Source organism: Aplidium turbinatum, chromosome 5, assembly GCF_918807975.1.
Source record: "Aplidium turbinatum chromosome 5, kaAplTurb1.1, whole genome shotgun sequence".
In the NCBI taxonomy this organism is placed as follows: domain Eukaryota; kingdom Metazoa; phylum Chordata; class Ascidiacea; order Aplousobranchia; family Polyclinidae; genus Aplidium; species Aplidium turbinatum.
Genome location: NC_137476.1, coordinates 6,552,796 through 6,574,729, shown reverse-complemented (window position 1 = coordinate 6,574,729; position 21,934 = coordinate 6,552,796). Strand labels below are relative to the sequence as shown.

The following is a 21,934-nucleotide window of genomic DNA, read 5'->3' as shown; positions in this document are numbered from 1 at the left end:
TGCTGTAATTCAAACACAACAAAAACAACACATTTTTTTGATGTGACTGTGTTATGTACAGGGCTGTGGTCAGGCGATAAACTTAGGATTCCGACTTCATTTCTTCGGTTAACAACAGACTAACTGCGACTCTGGCTTTAGCGTTGCCAGATTTTTAAAGGTTGCCAGATTTTTTAAATTTTAGTCTTTTTTTACTTTTTTAAAATTTAATTTCACTAAAGTTGTGATCAAAGTTAAAACGGCGACTTTCACAAAAATAACACGAACAAATACTTCTCTTTTCTGGTAAAGCGTATTAGAGAGAGAACAAGAAACAATCTTTTGAAAATAGATTGCAAACAACAATTTTATTGTTCATCGTTTTGCATCAAATTAGAGTCGCATTTTGTAACGACTCCGACTCCGGACACTTTTTTTAGAAGAAGAAATATTAAAAAAAAACTTTTTTTCTTATGTAGTAGAAATATAGAGACCTACCCATACTCTTTGGCCATCCAAGTTTTGTTATTACAAACAAATATTTTAGCTTTGTGTTTGCCAGGTATAGGGCTACTCTCTGTGTCTTAATGTTAGTGTCTATTATAGGTATGCTATTCGGTTGCAGAATATGCTTGCCTAGTGTGGCAACACTCAGCACATGCCAATAATATTGACTCGATATTGAACCAAAGCTTCAGTCTGATAACAGGTTGTATCAAACCAACCAACATCACGTCGTTGCACATTCTGTCTGGAATTTCTCCCCCCAACATCAGAAGAAGCGTGAACAGAAGAAAGAAAAGGTCTAGTGAGAACATGGTTCAAACTCCAGCACTCAGGGGATTGATGTCAAGAAAAAGTTTCATTGCCTCATTTGTTTCACTGGGTCAAGAAGAGGTGGCCGCCAATGTGCGGGTTCAATTATGGTAAGAGGGACTGGCAGCATGACCGACATTGGCCAATATGGAGCTCTCACCCGTAGAGGGCTATCCTCCCTGAAATCATAAACCGTGGAAGTATTGGCAATGCCTCAACCGAATGCCTTAAGAACTGGCATTGACAGGTGTACAACCTTGTTGAGGCACTGAGGGTACTACATGGGAAGCAGAAGTTGCAAATGCGGACAGGAACAAACGATACAATATCTACTCGAATGCCCTGTCCTAAAAGCAAGGTGCTCTGCACAGGACTTGGCCGAGTTCAACGATAAAACAACAGCTTGCATGTTGCTCCGGTGCCGTGTGACAAACCATGAAGAAGAAGAATGTTAGTGTCATAAAAAAAGTAATCACTGATTAATCTTTATCAGTAGAGTTTATAAGTTATTATTTTCTTATCACATGACTTTTATATGTGCTTTGTATATGTATAAAATTTTAGTCTTACAACAAAATGTTCAATTGTATGTTCCTTGTCTTGTGGCCACGTCCACGTCACTATGCAGGTATTGTTGCTGGTTTGTTGCAACGTCGCATTGTTCAATGGTCCAGGTGTGACGTAGCCTGACATTTGCGAGGACGTGGTAGATATTGGTTTTGAGCAATACGTGAGGTCAACATCAATCTGAAAAAGCAAGACACGAATTTATAATCAAGATTTTTTTATTATGTATTATGGATATAGCCCACGTAATCCGTTGCTACCAGTGGCGATTTACAACTTAATTGTAAGTGGTGGTGAAGTGAAGGTAGTGGGTATTAACAGGGCCTCAGAGAAAATCAGGACTGGTCGGGAAACAATACGAAAAATGGGCCTCAAAAAACAATATTCAGTGAAAATAAAAGCAACGAATTTGTATCATGCATTGCATCATATGCCTTAAGCTGAACTTGGCTTACTTTCCTCAAAGTGAAATTAAATTTCGTTGAAATTTAGATTCTAACAACATATCATTACGAAAAAAAAAACTTATTTCAATATGAAAATCAACAAAAATCAATCGACTACACTTGCAGATAAATTGCTGCTCACTATTTTGTCTAGAAACATTGTAGGCTAGTAGGCGTATAGTCGCATGGCGTGCACATCTCAAATACGGTGCCTTTGGCGCTTCAACCAGTGTTTAAAAATATTGTCTCATGCGTGTACTGCTCCATAAAGAGTTCAATTCTAGAACGATAAGATACTTGGCTGTGTTGTAACTGAAAGGTTAAGTAAACCGCCATCATATCATGTTGGTTTGGTTGATTTGGTTTGGAATGTTTATCCGCGGACTGACAAAGTCTTTTATAGGTTATTCTTGGTGGTTTAGCATACTTGAAGAAACTCTTGAAGCAGGGCTGGTTACTAAGATTGGCAGAATGAAGTTTTCGATTGTTGAAATGTTGTTGCCGGGGAATTATTCCATCCACTAGGTGCCACTAAATGGAGAGCAGTCCTGAAAATGCGTTGCTCAAGCGCACACCTGAAGAGTCGAACCAGTGTCGAGTTGTCTTGTGTCGAGAACTTTACTACTGAGCTAACGAGTCGGACTTAAATAAAATTTGGCCATGAGGTATTGTATTTGTTATTGAAAAAGACAACAACTGACTCCTTCAAAAATATTGGGGTTGATTGAAGTTGACAAAAGGCTGACAAACTTGAACGTGTAAAATAGCTTGACCATCAAATGCTGCAACATTAAGGAAGAAGATGAGAAAATTTATTTGCAAATAAAGTGAAGATGAAAGATGCACTAAAATGAAAATAGCATAAAATATTTTGAAATTGAAAATAAAGCGAAGTCAGTTTATCATGCTTGTGCAATAGATCGAGTTTCGCTTTTAGCAGCATGGTTGTTGCTTACTTCACGAATGTAAATATACTAACAACCTGTTTTAGCCTAATGCTGCGAGTTCGCTGTAATAGTGGCGCTTTGCACTAGCTTTCGAAACTGTGTTAGTATCTACATTGTGAAGTATTATACTTGTGTTGTCAGTATTGGTGGCACGTGTTTTAATTTAATCTTAAACACTTACAATAAAGGTCCAGTGATTGCTGTTTTAGATTGCACAAGCTAAATATTTTCCAAGTTTTAAAAATGACAATGCAAAGCATGATTTGATATCACATCATGTGTTTGTTGTAAATTAGCAAAAAAGTCAAATAAAGCTTGATTATTGTTTCCTACAAAAAACATCAAGCAATCAACACTAAAAGCAGTTCAACAGAAACAAGCTGTTTTTTTCTTTTCTTTGTAAATTAGCAAAAAAAATATATATTGGAAAATGTCACATAGAGGTATATATCTCCATGGCCATACCAGTGTATCTACTGCACTGAGGAGGCCGAAAGGCTGAAACGGTGTGCACTCTCTGTAGTTATGGACGCTCTTTGCTTACTCCGATTGAGCACTATACTGGAGGCACCTTGCTATGCATTGCGCAAAGCTCACTGCTTTCAGTTTGAGCACTTTGGCAAAGTTGACAGTAATAGTACCATTTTTGGAGTTTAGGTTCCACAAATGGGAAAATGTCACATGGAGGTACATATCTCCATGGCCATACCAATGTACCTACTGCACTGAGGAGGCCGGAAGGCCGAAACGGTGTGCACTGTCTGCAGTTATTTGACGATTGAATATTCCGTAAAAAAATTCCACGATGCAACGAAAACAAAAAAGTAGTTAAACATGTTGTTCTTTTTGTTAAAATGTAACTGCATTAGCCTATCCTATACCTTTACACTATTCAAAGTTTCTAAGTTGTATGCTATTTGTCACAGCTTTAATTGTCATAAAATACCTTGATTTTGAATTTCTGCTGAGGTTTCAATCCATAAAATGAAAGTGAGTATGTTTCGTTTCTATTTTCTTTGTCAGTCAAATTGTAACGGATTAATTGGATCACTTCCTTTGTGTCGTTCATAATGAGGGTGAGAGTGTGATTTATTTGAGTCATGTAAGGAGAAGGTTGCCAGGTAACATGTAGCTCACTGCTGTTACCGTTATGACAAGGAGGAGAAGCAATGTTAATAAAAGTAGGAATTTCTCTGCCTGGTAGAAAAATCAAAATAATCAATAAACTAATAAAGGACAAGAAGTGCAAACTTTGAGTAAAATAAACACCATTGCACAATTACAGTTTGATGGCATATTCATAGGTTGGCTTTGGTAACCTGCATATTGCCAAATATTGACTACATAGTATAAACACCATTTATAGCCTAGTCATTGCACATAAGGTAATCTTATACAAAGCAACTCTATAAACAACAACAAACTGGTACATAAAACTGATAGACTGAATTGGCAAGAAAAACAAGAAGGCCTTCGCTCAGCAGTTGTCGGCTGAAAATAATGGTGGTGATACAAAGCAAAGCATTTTACATCTTATTTAATCCTTCTTTTAAACTTTACAGTAGAATACATTTTTTTGCGTATATCCACAAAGTTCACCATCATATAATTCAAATAATTTTCAAGCATGATGTCTTCAATTGGTGTGGCTAGCAACATGGAATTTCCAATTAATTTAAAAGAAGTGAGGCTGCAATGAGCGCCCGTTGTCGTTTTATTATTTTCTTTACATCCATTAAAAACCGTTAGAAAAAAATTCTTGACATGTCTGTATAGTGGTATTTTATAATTGAGTTTATCTAGGTCTAGGCCTTAAAGTTTTGTGAGAGTTTGTGTTTTATGACTTTACCTGGCTTGTGACAAATATAATGAGCTTTGAAACTATCGCTTGTTTCTGAACAAGTTTGTGTTTTCCACTTGTTGCTTTCAGAAATAAACGTGCAAGAAAAGTTTTGATTTGGTTCTCCTTCATCCCAGTTGGAGTAAGTTATAACTTGCTGATCAGGCCAAAGTCTGATCCCATCTTTGTTTAGTCGTAATCCAATCCAGGTGTCTACTCAATATAAACATACAAAAAACCAATAAAAACCATCATCGTTTTGAAATTTTTAAGATGAAAATAGCATTTGAAAGTGAGCATTCTAAAAAAAGACTAACCATCATATGAAGAACATGATGATGTGGTAAACTATTACTTCAATCAATAGAATAAATATAAGAAATACAAAATAGACAATCACTATACTGTATATGATCATAAAATATAAAAATAAAGGTATAAAAAAATATCAAACTAAAATAAATATCTAAAAATAAAAACATCCTAAAAGAGGTGGCACATGTGGGTTGTTAATTAACTGTAACACGTGAATGAAACTTTTAACATATCATCCAAAGATCAGTTGTACTGTATTCCGTATAACTGTATTCTAATATTTACTTTAGAAATGGAGATAGACTTATGCTAAAATAAATTATGAATTGTACAAACACGAACGAGGGCAATAAAAAAGTTCGAATGGTTAAATGACAGATAAGTTTTATAGAAAGTACTTCTTATAGTGCAATACGTGCCTTGGAATGCCATCTAATGTTTTGAGGATGTGCATTTCAAAGTTGCCTGTACTTTTTACTCTGCAAACCTAATTAAATCGTTTTATCCATTACGTTGCAAATACACTAACTGCTGAAACGCAGCAGGGTTAAGAGACTGAATACTTTGACGATTCAAGATTATTAGATGTAGAAATCTACCAAATATTAATAAGCTTTTATTAAAAAATGGGAAAACAAAGTTTAAATATCTCAAGTATTCACTTTTTGATGACTTCTTTGGTCGATTTTTCATTTTCGCGAGTTTCCTTTCCAAGAATCTTTGTGTTGCTTTATCAGGAATGTGAGCAAGAGTTGAATTCCAGCTCGTACAGGCTTCATTAGCACTGTCAGCAGAAAGCATCTCATTGGATGAAAATACAAAGTAGCTTTCTTTGAATGGTTTATAAGTATCTGAAACAAACGCACAATATTTTGCACTTCTTATTTTTGCTGTGCACTAAATATTTGAAAAGAGCTACAAAGCTATAATCAAAAGTTGCTTTTCCGTCTCAATAGAACTTTAAAATTTTCCACATTTATCACACTATTTTATTAACAACCTTGTTTAGATGTTTTGAGTTATTATAAAACATCTTTCTCAAAGATATGGTACAACAATATGCGGCAAATGTTTTGCCAACTCATTTCTCATGTGACGTGGGGTGCAATGACATTCCTTAAAGGAACGTATCCAAGAATGATAGTCAACCATTAAAAGAAACATAAGTGAGATTTTAGAATAAGACAGAATAACATTTATTAAGCATTGAGGAAGCAAATTTGATCTGATTAGTATCGTAATTATGTATCACAACTTACGATTATTTAGACTAAAAGAATGAATCTTCGATGCACTCGATAAACGGTTCTTTGCCCAACATGACACCTCACTCCTTCCCAAACACAATCCACCAGCAGACATTGTCAGTTTAGATTTAACTTTAAATCCAGTTACTGAAGTTTCAATGTTGAATAATGATTCATTCGAAATCAATATGATTTCAAAATTATATTTTGGTTTTTCATCATAAGTGATTTTCCAATCCACTGTTGGTATTGGATTCCCTTCTATCACACATTTTAATGTGAAGTTGTTGCTGAAAGTGTTGGTTGATGGTGAAAATTTAGGTGGGACTGCAATACGCGGTGGGACTGTAAAAAACAAAATAATAAATGTTTAAACATTTATTCTTATTCGCCTGCATAAGATGAACGACAAACATCAGAAGTCAACAACGTGAAAAACGTGTTGGTAAAATGGTTGCCTACTTATTCAACTTACAGAATTCATTTGCATAAATTTTTATACATTGGCAACAATATAGCAGAAAGACGCTTTCCGAATTAGCTTAACGTTGGGTATAAACAAAATAAACGCTTTTATTAACTTTGCACTTTATTAACTTTTAATTGATTTATGTTACAAATGGTAATTTTATCCTTTTTAGCTTAAAATGATACAGTTGTGAATAAATAAGATTGCTCAGATTTTGTTATTTCTGTCATCATTCAAAACAATCAACACATCAATATATCTAAGTGTGTCAGACGAAAATCATACAGCGTATTTTTGGGCAACTCGTAGTTTTTCTAATTGATGCAATTGGATGGCTTTTTATTTACAACTTTTGTTCGTATTCTTTTAGGTTTTGCCAAAATTTGTGTCGCTTTAGGCAACAGGAGCAATTATCCCTCCACGATATTATGCTTATATAGATGAATACATGAATCAACTTAATTTTTTGTTTTGTTTTGATTGTAAACGAGCGTTTCTCAGAAAAAAACAAAATAAAATTCCAACGACTGAAGAACAATATTTTTATTCAGAAAAATGTATTTTAGTTTATCACTTACATCTTGCACAATCTTTTCCTCTGTATTCACCCTTACATTTACAATTGTAGTCGTCGATACAATTTTCAAGTGGCGTACAAGTTCCACCGTTTTGACATGGATTGGATGAGCACGGCTGTGCAACACCTGAAAGGTATTTTATACAGTACAAAAACATGTGATTTTTACTTTTACTGCATTATTAAAGGGGACCTGAAATGAAAAATTAAAATTTTTTTGGTGATTAATTAGTGTTTAAGTATTATACTTTTCGAAATTTTTTTTTGATATGCCTTTTTGTTTGGGAGATATAACCAAATGAAAATCGGCCACCTGATGGCGCTATGTGTCTTGTGACGTCATCGGCGGGCAACTAAGTAAACAGCTTCATGCATTTGCCTTAGAAACGTCGCGTAGGTCATTGTATATTGAGCATAAACAAGATGTCTGAAACAAGACAAGGATTTCTCTTTGAACCAAAAAGACGGCGACTTGACAGCGAAGAACATCACTCTGATTCGTGCTCTGACAACACCAGTTCGGACAGCAGTCGGATGGAAAATTTGCATTGAAAAAAATGCAGGAAAATAATTTGCTTGAACCAAGTGGTTTATATCAACTAAAAGTAGCCTATGTATTCAGAGTTGCCTACCCTGCCAATGTTTTACTTTTCTACTGATCTGTTTCAAAGTCTTGTTGTTTTCTTGCTTTGCTATTCGATCCAAACGCTCGATTGGAGGCCTACTCACAGACTTGTACCTAGGTCGATCGAGTTTTGTGGGTACTGTATTGACAGTGGCTTTTACATATCTTGAAAAATCAAAGACAGAAGAAACAGCTTCAGGGATGAGCAGGTGTCTGGACTTAGTGCCTCGTAGCTCTGCCTGTAGATCACGTTGGTAATCGCTGGCCAGAAAATGATTGCTGCACAAACGGCAGTGCTTGTTTACAGGTGGGTGTTTGAGTTTCATCGCTGAGATCCATTTCTTCAGCTTGTTGTCATTATTCGAGGTAAACGATGAAAGGATACCCCTTTGACGATTCCCCGGTTAGTACAACCGGGAGCCATACAGGAAGCCACCATTTTAAGGGTGTAAAAACCCCCTTAGCACAAAATTGTTCGCTGTTTCGGTAGCCTACGCGATTTGTTCCTTGTGTTTGCACGCAAAACAATAGACCTTGGATGCGGCTTTGCCAGCCAATGACGTCATCAAAAATTTTGACCAATCAGAATCATTCAATTCAAAAAAGGTTTTTTTAGGTTTTTTAATTAATGGTAACACAAAAAATAAAAAAATTGTTGAAAAACGTTTTATTTCAGAAAGATCTACAAATACAAAAGCCATGTATTTTCGTTGCAGTGCACCTTTAAGCTCGATAAGGAATATTGTTTATCAAGGAATATTGTTTATCAAGGAATATTGTTTAGTTTCATCAGGTATTTCTGAGAAACACATGTCATGAATAACATGACTTCCATAGTTTCAACGTTGATTTGTGCACAAAGACATTATTATTGTATTTGGAGTAGTTATACGTTCATATTCTGGAAAATGTATAGTTGAAGATGTTAAGAATGTACCTTTTCCATTAACATGAATGGCGCTTGCAAAATGTGTCAAAAAGTTTCTCATCGAATTGTACTGTGTAACAATTATTTTTTGTCAAATGTGCTTTTTTTCAAAAGCGGTAAAGTACAAAATACTAAAGTAGAGGATCATTCCGAGTTTTTAAAGCTTGCTTTTCAAGTTTCGGGACACGTCGAATTGTAGTAAAAGTTGGTTAACTTCACTAGCTGATGTCGTGCACTGACTCAACAAAAAGTACCTGGATTGAGTAAAAACCGATAAGTTATACAGTAGTAATGCTGTGCTTATGGTGGGATTAGCAGTTGATCGCACCACCAATAACAACTACCAACAAGCATTATTACTTTTTACATCATCAAGGTCTATAAATATGATATAACCGCGGCTCTTAACAATTTTGCCATTGCAAGTTTACGTTTAAAGTTCTATACGTTTTTCTTAAACTTCGCAACGGTTTAAATTTAAACAACATTGGTTTTGTTTGGATGATGCTGTTGACTACTTCAATTTATAATTATTTATTAAACTTTTACAACGAATTAACATATTTAACATTTTAAAATTGACACGACCATGGTTTCGTTTCGATTATGCTGCAATTTTATTTATTAATTTTTGCAGATTTTTATATTAAATTTGTGTAGAGAGGTTGTTTTTTTAATCATAGACAAATAATGCTTAGCAACATCACAATATTTAACATTACAACTATACATAATAAATTAATACAATTTGTGTGGAGAGATCACTTTTTTTTGAAAAGTTTTTGACTATTCATATAGCCATTTTCAAGCCTGTAAAAGAAAAAACAATTTTACATGAATGAGAAATACAGTACTTGAGGAAAATACAACTACCAATATCTACGCAGTTTCTCAATGTATAGAGAAGACCATAATTTTATTGCTGTTTTATTGTATTTTTCTCTAATATTTCTCATACATGTAAAATTGTTTTTTCTTTTATAGCCTTGAAAAGAACGATATGAATAGTTAAAAACGTTCGCTATTTTGATTTATTTTGTTTTGCTTTTATGCTAAATGTTGTGGTGCTGCTAAGCATTGCTTGTCTATGATTTTTTTTTTATAGTGAATTAATTTAATTCAATGGTTTCGTTCGAATGATACTATGCAATCCAATTATATTGAAGTCAATCATACGTTGATTGCTCAATGATGATATTTTTATGCTTTTTTAATTTTTCTTACATTCGCTGCAATTCTTTCCTTTAAAAAGACTGAGACACGTGCAGTTGTAGTCATTGGAGCATTCATTGGCAGGATTACATGATCCTCCGTTTTGACAAGGTGATGGATCACATGGTTGTCTGATACCTGTAATAATTAAGAATGTGTCATTTAAACTGTAATAATATCAGTGACTGAGTTAGTGACGATTTGATGTTAGAGCACAATGAACAAAACAATAAATTTTTTCAAACATTTCATGCATAAACGATTGATTACCAGACTGCAAGACAAAATACTTGGAGATATTAGTGTTCCTTTCAATGGTGCCATCGATAGCTTACATCTGGCTTTAAAGAACTAGTTCATTTCTTCGTCTCTTTCATTTGTTAACATTGCTCAAAATTTACAGTTGACAAAAGCTTCCAATCGTTCAAAAGTGGTCACCAATACATTCATTTTGATCAAGTTCTTTTTTGCAGCTGAATTGAATTTTTTTTAATGTGACCTTGCAGCACTTTCTGTACAAATGTGGTAAAATGCCGGCTTCAGTAGACATACAGTACATACAAGGAAATGCGATTTTGTAATAACAATTCGTCGCGGTGAATTTTACTGACTATTTCAAGATATTTGTTAATCAGACATAAATGATGTACTGGGTAAGGTACTTCAACAGACCATGTGTAATGATACAAAGAACGAAATTCCGTTTTTAAGTCTGATATTCTCAAGAATGTAGCAAGAATGAGATGTTTCAAATCGACTCACTAATACAAGGCAATAAAAGGAGAAGATGACAATGTTTTTATACAGATAAGCTCTGTTTTATTTATCTCTTACATGTTTGACAATTGTTTCCACTGTAACCATCCGGACAATCACATGTATAGTCGTCGACACAATCTTTCAACGCCGTACAAGTTCCACCATTTAGACATGGATCGGATGAACACGGATTTACATTGCCTGGAAATGACAATATGACAAAACTTGTGATTTTGAAAGTGTAATAGAATGCTTCCAGGATTAACTAAAAAAACGTAAAAGTAATATCAACAAGACTATTGTTTCTTTACAGTTATTTTTTTATTAATCAAAGGGTATTAGACCACGTCTTCATATCTCAATATGAACAAGATCCACGGCAAAAAAAAAAATTTTTGGACCGAACTGCAACTTTTCTGTAACGTTGTTATAATTTGACCTTCAAATACATTACTGTACATCGTCGACACTGGAAAAATAAGATCAGGAATACGTTTTTATATCAACTGAGGTAACAACGCTTGTCAATCACACACTTACGATAGATTAGGCCACACAACCACATGATACCAAACTATGAGCATTGTGCAAAAACAGTACAACAAACCTTATTTTATTTTTGTTAGTATTGCATTGACAGAGGGGCCCAGAGGGGCCCAGAAAGCATTGACAGAGGGGCCCAGGAGTCCAACCGATCCCGGGATGATTTTAAGGGCCCATAATTATTCTAAGAGGCCGGAAACTTGAAAAAATCTTGTAAGTTTGAATATAATCTATTTTTTGTAGAAGTGTCTTGATTTATGGGCCTGAGGACCTCATTGGCAGCGGCACAAAGTATCCTCTCAATGGCTCTGTGCAGATATGTACTTAACTAAAATCAAACTAACATACAAAAATATTTTTATTACACCCTACAGCAGGGCTACTCAACTAATGTTAGCAAAGGTCCAGTTTGACAAGTTGAATACTTTTGCGGTCCGGTGAATATTTCACATACAGCCACGAAAATTAAACAACCAGTACGACCACCGAAACACTTTTCAGGTAGTATGTAATACGACTTGGATTTTTGTCTGACACAAACAAAGAAATAAAAAAGAAAAAAGTGTATTGTGTTTCTTTGTAGTGTAGCTGTGTGGATCGCACATCAGAGAAGACGGCAAAGTGTTGGGGCGTCTGGGGGCGAAGTCCCCCAGCTCTTTGGATAATCACAAAAAATTGCTTTTCCGTCATAGAAATCTGTTTAAAGAGGCCCTAAAATGTGACAATGAAGTTATTCCTCCAGAAGCCCGAGGTCTATCTTTCTTCCTATCTTCTCCTGTAAGCAAAGAAGCTGACAAGGTGGAAGATTTGGAAAGGAAATTACTGGGAAAGTCACCAACGGAGGTATTCGAATTATTTTTCGATGAAGAAATGCTAAATTTACTCATTGATCAAAACGTTCTATACGCCAGACAAAACAATAGCCACATATTTACGTGTTCGATTTCAGAAATGAAGTCATTCATAGGCTTCCTATTGTTTACTGGCACTTCCACGAGAAGAAATGTATTGGTCCCTTGATCCTGACTGCAACACTGCTATAGTGCGTCAAGAGCAGACAAAGATTCAGAGATATAAAAATGAATGTACATCTGAATGATAACTGTACCATCCACAAAGATGACAAGTTATTCAAAGTTAGGCCATATATGGAACTCATGAACAAAAAGTTTCAACAGTTCGGAGTTCATAAAACAAACTTGTCTATTGATGAGCAGATGATTCCGTATCGAGGACGTGACTCAACAAGAATGTTCATGCGAGGGAAGCATATAAGGTTCGGATATAAAGCATGGACGCTTGCATCGTCCGATGGGTATGTGTATGCTTTTGATCTATATGCTGGGAAATAAAACAAAGAGAAAACTTTTGAGAGCTCTCTTGGACTGGGTGGAAACGTTGTTGTTGACCTGCTGCAAATTTTGAGTAAAGAATACCACGCTGTTTACTTTGACAACTTTTTTACTTCCTTTGATCTATTATCTTACCTAAACGACGTTGGATACTACACTTGTGGTACAATGCGAGAAAATCGCACTGGGCATTGTCCTCTGGCAGATAAAAAAGTTGTTGGTAAAAAAGAAAGAAGATGGTAGCCTACGAGTCATGTTTCGAAGAGAACAATCAAGTTTGCATTACTAGGTAGAACGATAATAAAGCCGTGACAGTGGGATCGAATTTGCTAGCAGTTGACCCAGTCAGCAGTGTGTCTCGCTGCAGCAGAAAAGAAGAAGATTCAAGTTAGCCAACCTAACATGCTTTCACAATCTAATAAGTACATGGGAGGTATCGATCTGGCTGACAACATGGTATCAAACTATTGCATTCGCATTAGAGGTAAAAAGTGGTGGTGGCCAATATTTTCTAACTATGTTGATGTCTGTATGGTAAATGCGTGGAAATTATGGCTTGATGTTCAACATCACAAGAAAGTCTCGCTACTAGAGTTTCGACGACAAGTGACTGTGAAACTTTTGAACTCCAAACGCTTTGCAATCTCTGCCACTGGATGCCCAAGTGTTTTTGCTCTTGAATATAGTCGACCAAGTAATTCTATATCGCACCACTTTCTAAAAACTATTCCCTGCAATAAAAGACGTCGTTGCAGACAGTGTCACAGCCAAACGCGTTTTCTTTGTGGGATGTGAGACGTTTCTTTTCATCATCATTGCAATGAATTGCACCACAAAAACAGGCAATAATCCAAAGTAGATGTGTTCAAGGACATTGTGTTATATTAAATGCATTTTTGTGTACTTTTATTACTCGTATGCTTTTATGCCACATGATTTCGTTGTTTGCAATTGTGAATAGAAAACTATGTTTTGGCACTTGACTAAAACATGGTCTTAGATTTTTATATGTTCAGAGGAAAAAAGGAAACAGTCAAAAGAGAGACGGAGAAGACGCAAAGGGAAAGGAGTCTTAACACTCGATTAGTCAAACAATTAAAAAAAAATTATCGCTTAACCGCTGACGTTGCGTTCCTGCAACGCCTCAGATCTTGTATAAAAAAACAAAAAAATTTCAATTTTTTTTACTAAATATCGAAACTGGAAGGGTGCTACTAACATATCAGAAAATTAAAAAAAAGAACTTCTAGAAATAGGTGCGGCGTTTAATGGGTTAAGAACAAATCTTTTACGTAGAGCAAAAATTTTGATGGCAAAGAAACAAACAAAACAGGCAGCCAATGTTGTTTAGTTCATCACTTACATGTTTGACAATCTTTGCCACTGTAACTATTCATACAAGAACATGTATAGTCGTTGATACAGTTTTCAGACGGCGTACAAGTTCCACCATGTTGACATGGACCGGAAGAACAGGGTTGTGCAACACCTGGAACACATGTGTACACAGACTGTTATCTCTCAAGCAGTATGATCAAGTTCCTACAAACTGAACTTGTGATTAATATCCCATCAACTTTTTATTAAGTTGCTCTTAATTAAAGCTTTGGAAACTCGTAGGAATGCATTTGTGTTGTTTTGAAATTAAAAGTAATCTTGTGAAATAATTTGATTTGTTTCTTTTTTGTATCGCATGAAATGCATTTGTTGAAGTGTATTTTTAAGATGATATAAGTCAAAACAACTGGTCACTGGCGTATAATAGTTTACATTGGCTGATACTCATTGTTTAAATTTAGTCGCATACTTACTACATTTCCTACTTTTATATTTAGCTTTGGTAGAGAGGTACTTTTTAAAAACCATAGACAGACAATCGATAACAACTTAATAACATTGAATTGCATAATTCAAAATTAATACAGAAATGAAATAGATACATAATTTCGAACGTTTTCGGCAAAACTTTCTGCCCTCTTCAGGAAAATATCTTAATTCAAAAACGTTCAAAATTATGTATCTATTTCATTTCTGTATTAATTTTGAATTATGCAATTCAATGTTATTAAGTTGTTATCGATTGTCTGTCTATGACTTTTATATTTGTTTTCCATTGTTGACGATGTTTTAAACAGTTTTATTGATGATTGTCTATGGCTATACTATTCATGCACATAAAAGTATACGAACGCTTTTTTGAAAACTCATTTTCAATTAATTTTATGCCAGAAAGTGTTCTAGTTAAAGAAACAAGCACAGCTGAGATTTTAGATATGAGTACATCGTATTTACTTTTCTAAACACTTAGATTATATTATTCGACTTCTTTGACGATAAATTCATTATATCTTTTAGTAGCATCCGCATGTATATTCAAGCAATTTAATTCTTTGATTTCGATGATGATTGTCGCATGTCACAAATTGGACAATTCCATTGCCTTGAATTACACGTTGAATGCTCAGCAACCATATCTTAGGCCTACTTTGATTTTCTTACATTCGCTGCAATTCTTTCCCTTGAAACGACCGAGACACGTGCAGTTGTAGTCATTGGAGCATTCACTAGCAGGATCGCACGACCCGCCATTTTGACAAGGTGATGGATCACATGGTCGTCTGGTACCTGTAATGGTTAAGAATATATCCTTCAAACTGCAACAGTGTCACTGTACAGTCCACAATAGTAATTTCATATTACAGTTCAGTTAACATAAAATAAACATGTTTATTCACAAAGACCTGTTTATTCACTTTGCACTAATGGGTAGCTGAAGTCAGTGCTTATGATTTAATGATTATTTTAATGATTGAGATTGTGTTATTTGTCAGTGGACAGAAACAATTTGATATTAAAGAACAGTAAACGTAATATTGAGGTTTTTAAAACATTTCCTTCAACAACCGATTGAATAGAAGCCTTCAAGACAAAGTTTCTCGGGCATTTTTTTTTAAAGAATGAAATCGATACACTCACACACTTACGATAGATTAGGCCACACAACCACATGTTACCAAACTATGAGCATCGTGAAAAAACAGTACAACAAACCTTAGTTTATTTTTGTTAGTATTATTGCAGAAATAACAAAAAGCGTAACTTGACAATACACATGCAAGTATGTTTTGAACTCCAAACGCTTTGCAATCTCTGCCACTGGCCGCCCAAGTGTTTTTGCTTTTGAATACAGCCGACCAAGCAATTCTACATCGCACCACATTCTAAAAACTATTCCCTGCAATAAAAGACGTCGTTGCTGACAGTGTCACAGCCAAACGCGTTTTCTTTGTGGGATGTGTGACCTTCCTCTTCATCATCATTGCAATGAATTGTACCACAAAAACAGGCAATAATCCAAAGTAGATGTGTTCAAGGACATTGTGTTTTATTCAGTGCATTTTTCGTGTACTTTTATTACTCGTATGTTTTTATGCCACATGATTTCGTTGTTTGCAAATGTGAATAGAAAACTATGTTTTCGCACTTGACTAAAATATGGTCTTAGATTATTATATGTTCAAAGGAAAAAAAAGAAAACAGTCAAAAGAGAGACGGAGAAGACGCAAAGGGAAAGGAGGCTCACTCGATTAGTCAAACAATTAAAAAAAATTTTCTCGCTTAACCGCTGACGTTGCGTTTCCGCAACGCCTCAGATCTTGTATAAACAAACAAAAAATTTTCAATTTTTTTTTTACTAAACATCGAAACTGGAAGGGTGCTACTAACATATCAGAAAATTAAAAAAAATTAACTTCTTGGAGTAGGTGCGACGTTTAATGGGTTAAGAACAAATCTTTTATGTAGGGTAAAAGTTTTGATGGCAAAGAAACAAACAAAACAGGCAAGCCAGTGTTGTTAATTCATCACTTACATGTTTGACAATCTTTGCCACTGTAACGATTCGGACAAGAACATGTATAGTCGTTGACACAATCTTCAAACGGCATACAACTTCCACCATGTCGACATGGATCGGGAGAACACGGTTGTGCAACACCTGGAACACATGTTTACACAGACTGTTATCTCTCAAGCAGTATGATCAAGTTCCTACAAACTGAACTTGTGATTAATATCCCATCAACTTTTTATTAAGTTGCTCTTAATTAAAGTTTTGGAAACTCGTAGGAATGCATTTGTGTTTTTTTGAAATTAAAAGTAATCTTTTGAAATAATTTGATTTGTTTCTTTTTTGTATCGATGAAATGCATTTGTTGAACTGTATTTTTAAGATGTTATAAGTCAAAACAACTGGTCACTGGCGTATATTACTTTACATTGGCTGATACTCATTGTTTAAATTTAGTTGCATACTTACTGCATTTCCTATTTTCATATTTGTTTTCCGTTGTTGACGATATTTTAAACAGTTTTATTGATGATTGTCTATGGCTATACTATTCATGCACATAAAAGTATACGAACGCTTTTTTGAAAACTCATTTTCAATTAATTTAATGCCAGAAAGTGTTCTAGTTAAAGAAACAAGCACAGCTGATTTTAGATATGAGTACATCGTATTTACTTTTCTAAACACTTAGATTATATTATTCGACTTCTTTGACGATAAATTCATTATATCTTTTAGTAGCATCCGCATGTATATTCAAGCAATTTAATTCTTTGATTTCGATGATGATTGTCGCATGTCACAAATTGGACAATTCCATTGCCTTGAATTACACGTTGAATGCTCAGCAACCATATATCCTGGGTCTACTTTGATTTTCTTACATTCGCTGCAATTCTTTCCCTTGAAACGACCGAGACACGTGCAGTTGTAGTCATTAGAGCATTCACTAGCAGGATCACACAACCCTCCATTTTGACAAGGTGATGGATCACATGGTCGTCTGGTACCTGTAATGGTTAAGGATATATCCTTCAAACTGCAATAGTGTCACTGTACAGTCCACAATCGTAATTTCATATTACAGTTCAGTTAACATAAAATAAACATGTTTATTCACAAAGACCTGTTTATTCACTTTGCACTAGTGGGTAGCTGAAGTCAGTGCTTATGATTTAATGATTATTTTAATGATTGAGATTGTGTTATTTGTCAGTGGACAGAAACAATTTGATATTAAAGAACAGTAAACGTAATATTGAGGTTTTTAAAACATTTCCTTCAATAACCGATTGAGTAGAAGCCTTCAAGACAAAGTTTCTTAGGCATTTTTTTTAAAGAGTGAAATCGATACATCTGATTTTGTAAAGAAAACTTCAAACACAATTGTCTATAAGCAGTACTTTATTGATATACTAAATTAAATGCTATAAGATTTCAACAAGGGAAAACTTTCAAACTTGTTGACAAGGACCTGCAGAGCCTAGGCAAACGGCTGGATTTTTCTACAAGTATGGTAATTGTTTAAAATTAAGTTCTTTTAGAAGCTCATTATTCATGCATTTATTTTCTATGGTATTCGGTCTGACAGTACTAAAACATAATAATTGATGTTGAAAAAGAAAAACCAAGAGTTGTTTGTTTGAAAACTGACATCATTAATAATAAATGTTTATGAGAAACAAAATATATTTTGTTTATCTATAATGTGCATACATTTATGATTTAATGTACAGTAATATTATTGAATGGGCACTTTACAGTTACAATATATCTGTAAGGATAAGTGATTCGAAAGCTAGTGCAATTCGCTATTACCACAGTGAACTCGCAGCATCAGGTTAAAACAGGGCGTTAAAATCTACATTGTGAAGTAAGTGAATACTGTTTGACACTACGCTTTAAGACTTGAACTAGCAGTTTGTGCATAATTTAAATTTTGACACTACCATTTTTTATCCAAGATAACATGTTTTGGATTTTGATATTTTCAATTGCAACAACAGTTTGTAACAAAATAACACTATGCTTTGAGTTGCGTCACTTTAAGCGTTTGTTTACGTTTAGATTGAGTTTTTAAAATACTTGCATAGTTCTGTATATAAATTTTGTTTTTTATGTTATTCGCTCTAAAGGTGCGTATTGTCAAGGTGCGCAAAATGTCAATGAAGCATTGAATTAACTTGTTTGTTTCTGCTATTGCTTTCACTTTCATCAGATGAACGTTGCAACTAGTGTTAGAAACGATAATTATTCTGATAAACAGCCAAACGCTTCAGTATTCTGAATTCTATCTTGTCGAACTATTCAGTATTCTATCTTGCTTCAGTAGACATGGATACATGTGAGTTGTATATAACAATTGATGTGGTAATAAGTTTTATTGTCTTGTTAGAACGGTGCTTTTCATCGTGGGCGTGCGCTCCACCGGTGGAACGTAGCAAAATTTTGGTGGGGCATCAAGGTTTAAGACTAAATGAACCAATTTCTTGACTTGAGCAATTTTCACTATCATAGCATTTGATTTCAAATTGACTGGAAATACAAAATGAAAGTTGATGCACTTGTTCGTTGTCAAATTAATTGGTGGAAATATAAAGTTTGATCACTTGTTTACTAGCATATTTCCTGATTTTTTTCGCACAACGTTTGTCATCTTATTGCGTAACAAACCTATTACACTAAGTAGGTAACGTTCTTAAAAAGAAAAAAAAAAACTTTGCTACTGTTGTGCCTTACTTTCTAATTGCAGGTCAATGCTTTTCCTAAAAATAGAGAGTTATGTTTTACCTCGTGCTGCTAACGCTACCTGAATCCTTGCATGAAAAATACTCTCGCTCAAGTACTTAGGCAAAAATAGATAAATCTTCCGTCATTTTACTTAGTCGAGCATGGGTTTAGTGTTTTTGCGGATTTGCTGCATTCTGAGAGAAATCAAACAGAAATCACCAAACGTGACTGAAACTGATTAAACTGGAACTTCGAATGAAATAAATTATGTGTAATCTATATCAAGCGAAAAGCTCTCATTAACAATATTATTGAGTACCATAACAATAAATTTCAATAAAAGTTGCATTTGCAAATCATATCACATTGTAAAAATGCACTGACTTGACAAAGCAATTGCTTTTAAAACATATAGTGGTTCTAGTGGAGTCTGAAATTGTATGAAGACAAAAGTGAGGCTTGATTCAAAATGGTTGAAAACCACTGTGCTAGATGACTGTTACTAAAATGAAAGTAACACATTAGGTACAGTGTTTCAACAAAGAATATGTAGGCTAATGATTAGGGCCTTTTTATTTTGACCTAAAAATTTTTTTTTTGACTTAATTTTTTTTTATCAAATTTTGAATTTCTTTTAACCTAACGAAATTGGTTATTTGTAGAGGGCACACTTCTTCCTTTCATTGATACGAGTTACCTAACAATAATATTTTGTCGATGTCAGACCCAAACGTAATATTTTGTTGAAAAGTCAAGGTGTTTTATGGATTATAAAAAGTGCGTCGTGTTTTTTGGCGATAGGAAAATCTTTACAAATCTATCTAACTTTTGGTGAAGATGACTTAGCTTGCTCTGGCATTTTTGTGCTACAGAATGTCAGTAGGCTATTTCTAAAATCCAAATTATTGATCTTCGAAAAGACCACGTTTGTGAAGAGGGAGTGTTGTATAAAAAATTTTTAAATACGTAACAATGAATAAAAATGGACAATTTGCGATAAGAGTTACTGCTGATCCGTGGGCATTATGACATATTTCTTGCTTTTATGGGTTAATATGGTTTAAATGCGTCGCAGTTCCTGATGTACAATGCTTCCACGAGGATTTTGACAAAATTACTCTCAAGAAAAACAAAAAAATTTGTCAAAAGCCATAATTTCAATTTTTTTTGACTTTATTGTCAATTTAATTTATTTTGACCTATAAACTTCTTAGAAACAGTCCCCTAAGTGCTGAAAACAACTTTATCAGCACTTAGACCTCGTGGATAGACGAGGTCCATCAAAATTTTTAACTTTATTGACTTTTGCGGCCCTTCTAATGATACAAAATGAGAAATAGGCTATCTTTTTTCTATCTGTTATTCTATGGGATGTGAAAAAGTATAATTTTTTTAAATCAACGTACATACAATGAGCCAATAAACCTTGCTGACAAAGATGAGAATGTTTTCATGCAGATCAGTGCTGTTTAGTTTATCACTTGTCAGTTACGTGGCCGAGTGGTGAGAACGTTTGCGCGACGTTAGAAAGGACGTGGGTTCGACACCGCTCCTGAACACACGGCTGTATCTTTTCGAAGACACTTAATAACAAGCCAAAATAAAGGGAGCAGATGACTCAAAGACTAGTATGTTACTTCGTTGCTTCTTGTTGACGGTTATATTGCAGTGTACTTTATGACGTTGCAATGGGCGCAAAAAACATGATTGCTATTACTTACATCCGTGGTGGGATTCAATCTAGTTAGCAATTGGTTCGTCTACTAGTATTTGTAAAATATTTTTAACCTTGCTGTATTCATAAAAGCCTTTTTTGCTTAAATTAATGACATCTGGCAATCCTGCCTACGTTGATTATCTTAGGCCCACTCGAGAATGTAGGCAAGGAACCGATTCGGCAAACTTCAGTATTCTTTTGAAATGGTTCGTGCCAACCGGTGGAATCCACTGACTTACATGTTTTACAATCTTTTCCACTGTAACCATCCGGACAATCACATGTATAGTTGTCGACACAATCTTCCAACGCCGTACAAGTTCCACCATATTGACATGGATCGGATAAACACGGTTCAACATCACCTGAAAATGACGATTGTAATTGAATTTGTTTTGTCTTAAGTAAAATAAATGTTAAATTGATATTAACGAGACTATTGTTTCTTTAATCTTGTTTTTACTGTGTACTTTTTATCGTTATCAAAATTCGATAATATTTAGGAAAAATGGAAAGATGCTGAATTTATAATAGAGTCAGTGGATAAGGAGTGCCAGCAAATTTAAAGTGAGTGGTGCTGAATCAACGCCACGGGGGCAACAAATAAATGAGTTTCTTTCCTTTTTTTTACAGCATCAATGCAATTATCCAAACGAATCTTTAAACTATTAAAAGTCACCAGCTTGCATCAGATATCGCTTGGTCGTTTGATGTTAATCACAAATTTATTGCATTCTCAGTTTGGCGATTGTTTTGCATCGTTGGTTCGTTAATTGTGAAATTAATTTTTCACAATTTGCGTTATTGTGTGGTATTAATTTGGCGACCTGCAGTTTTTTTAGTCCCTTTATTACTTTCTAGAGCAATGTTCTTAACCCTTTTTGCGCATACGGCACCCTACAGAAGAGAGAAAGATTTGTGGCATCTTGTGGCAGACCAACGATCTCTCACTAAAATGCAGCAAGTTGTTGTAACAAGCCTTAATCATTTCATAACAAAGACTTTAAAAATGGTA

General features: G+C 34.6%; 1 protein-coding gene across 1 annotated transcript in view; it reads right to left on the bottom strand.

Annotated features, from left to right (window-relative positions):
* The window catches only part of LOC145770886 (uncharacterized), a 50,162-nt gene extending 28,255 nt beyond the window's left edge, over window positions 1–21,907 (bottom strand). The window contains exons 1-12 of the mRNA XM_082582629.1: window positions 21,811–21,907; window positions 21,159–21,284; window positions 17,357–17,482; window positions 16,494–16,619; window positions 15,122–15,247; window positions 10,803–10,928; window positions 9,981–10,106; window positions 7,205–7,330; window positions 5,573–5,761; window positions 4,605–4,808; window positions 3,702–3,952; window positions 1,366–1,542 (exon numbers count right to left, since the gene is read on the bottom strand). Of these exons, the coding sequence (XP_082438755.1) occupies window positions 1,366–1,542; window positions 3,702–3,952; window positions 4,605–4,808; window positions 5,573–5,761; window positions 7,205–7,330; window positions 9,981–10,106; window positions 10,803–10,928; window positions 15,122–15,247; window positions 16,494–16,619; window positions 17,357–17,482; window positions 21,159–21,284; window positions 21,811–21,907 (1,800 nt within the window). The remainder of the gene's footprint in view (window positions 1–1,365; window positions 1,543–3,701; window positions 3,953–4,604; window positions 4,809–5,572; window positions 5,762–7,204; window positions 7,331–9,980; window positions 10,107–10,802; window positions 10,929–15,121; window positions 15,248–16,493; window positions 16,620–17,356; window positions 17,483–21,158; window positions 21,285–21,810) is intronic.
* Window positions 21,908–21,934: the final 27 nt, after the last annotated feature.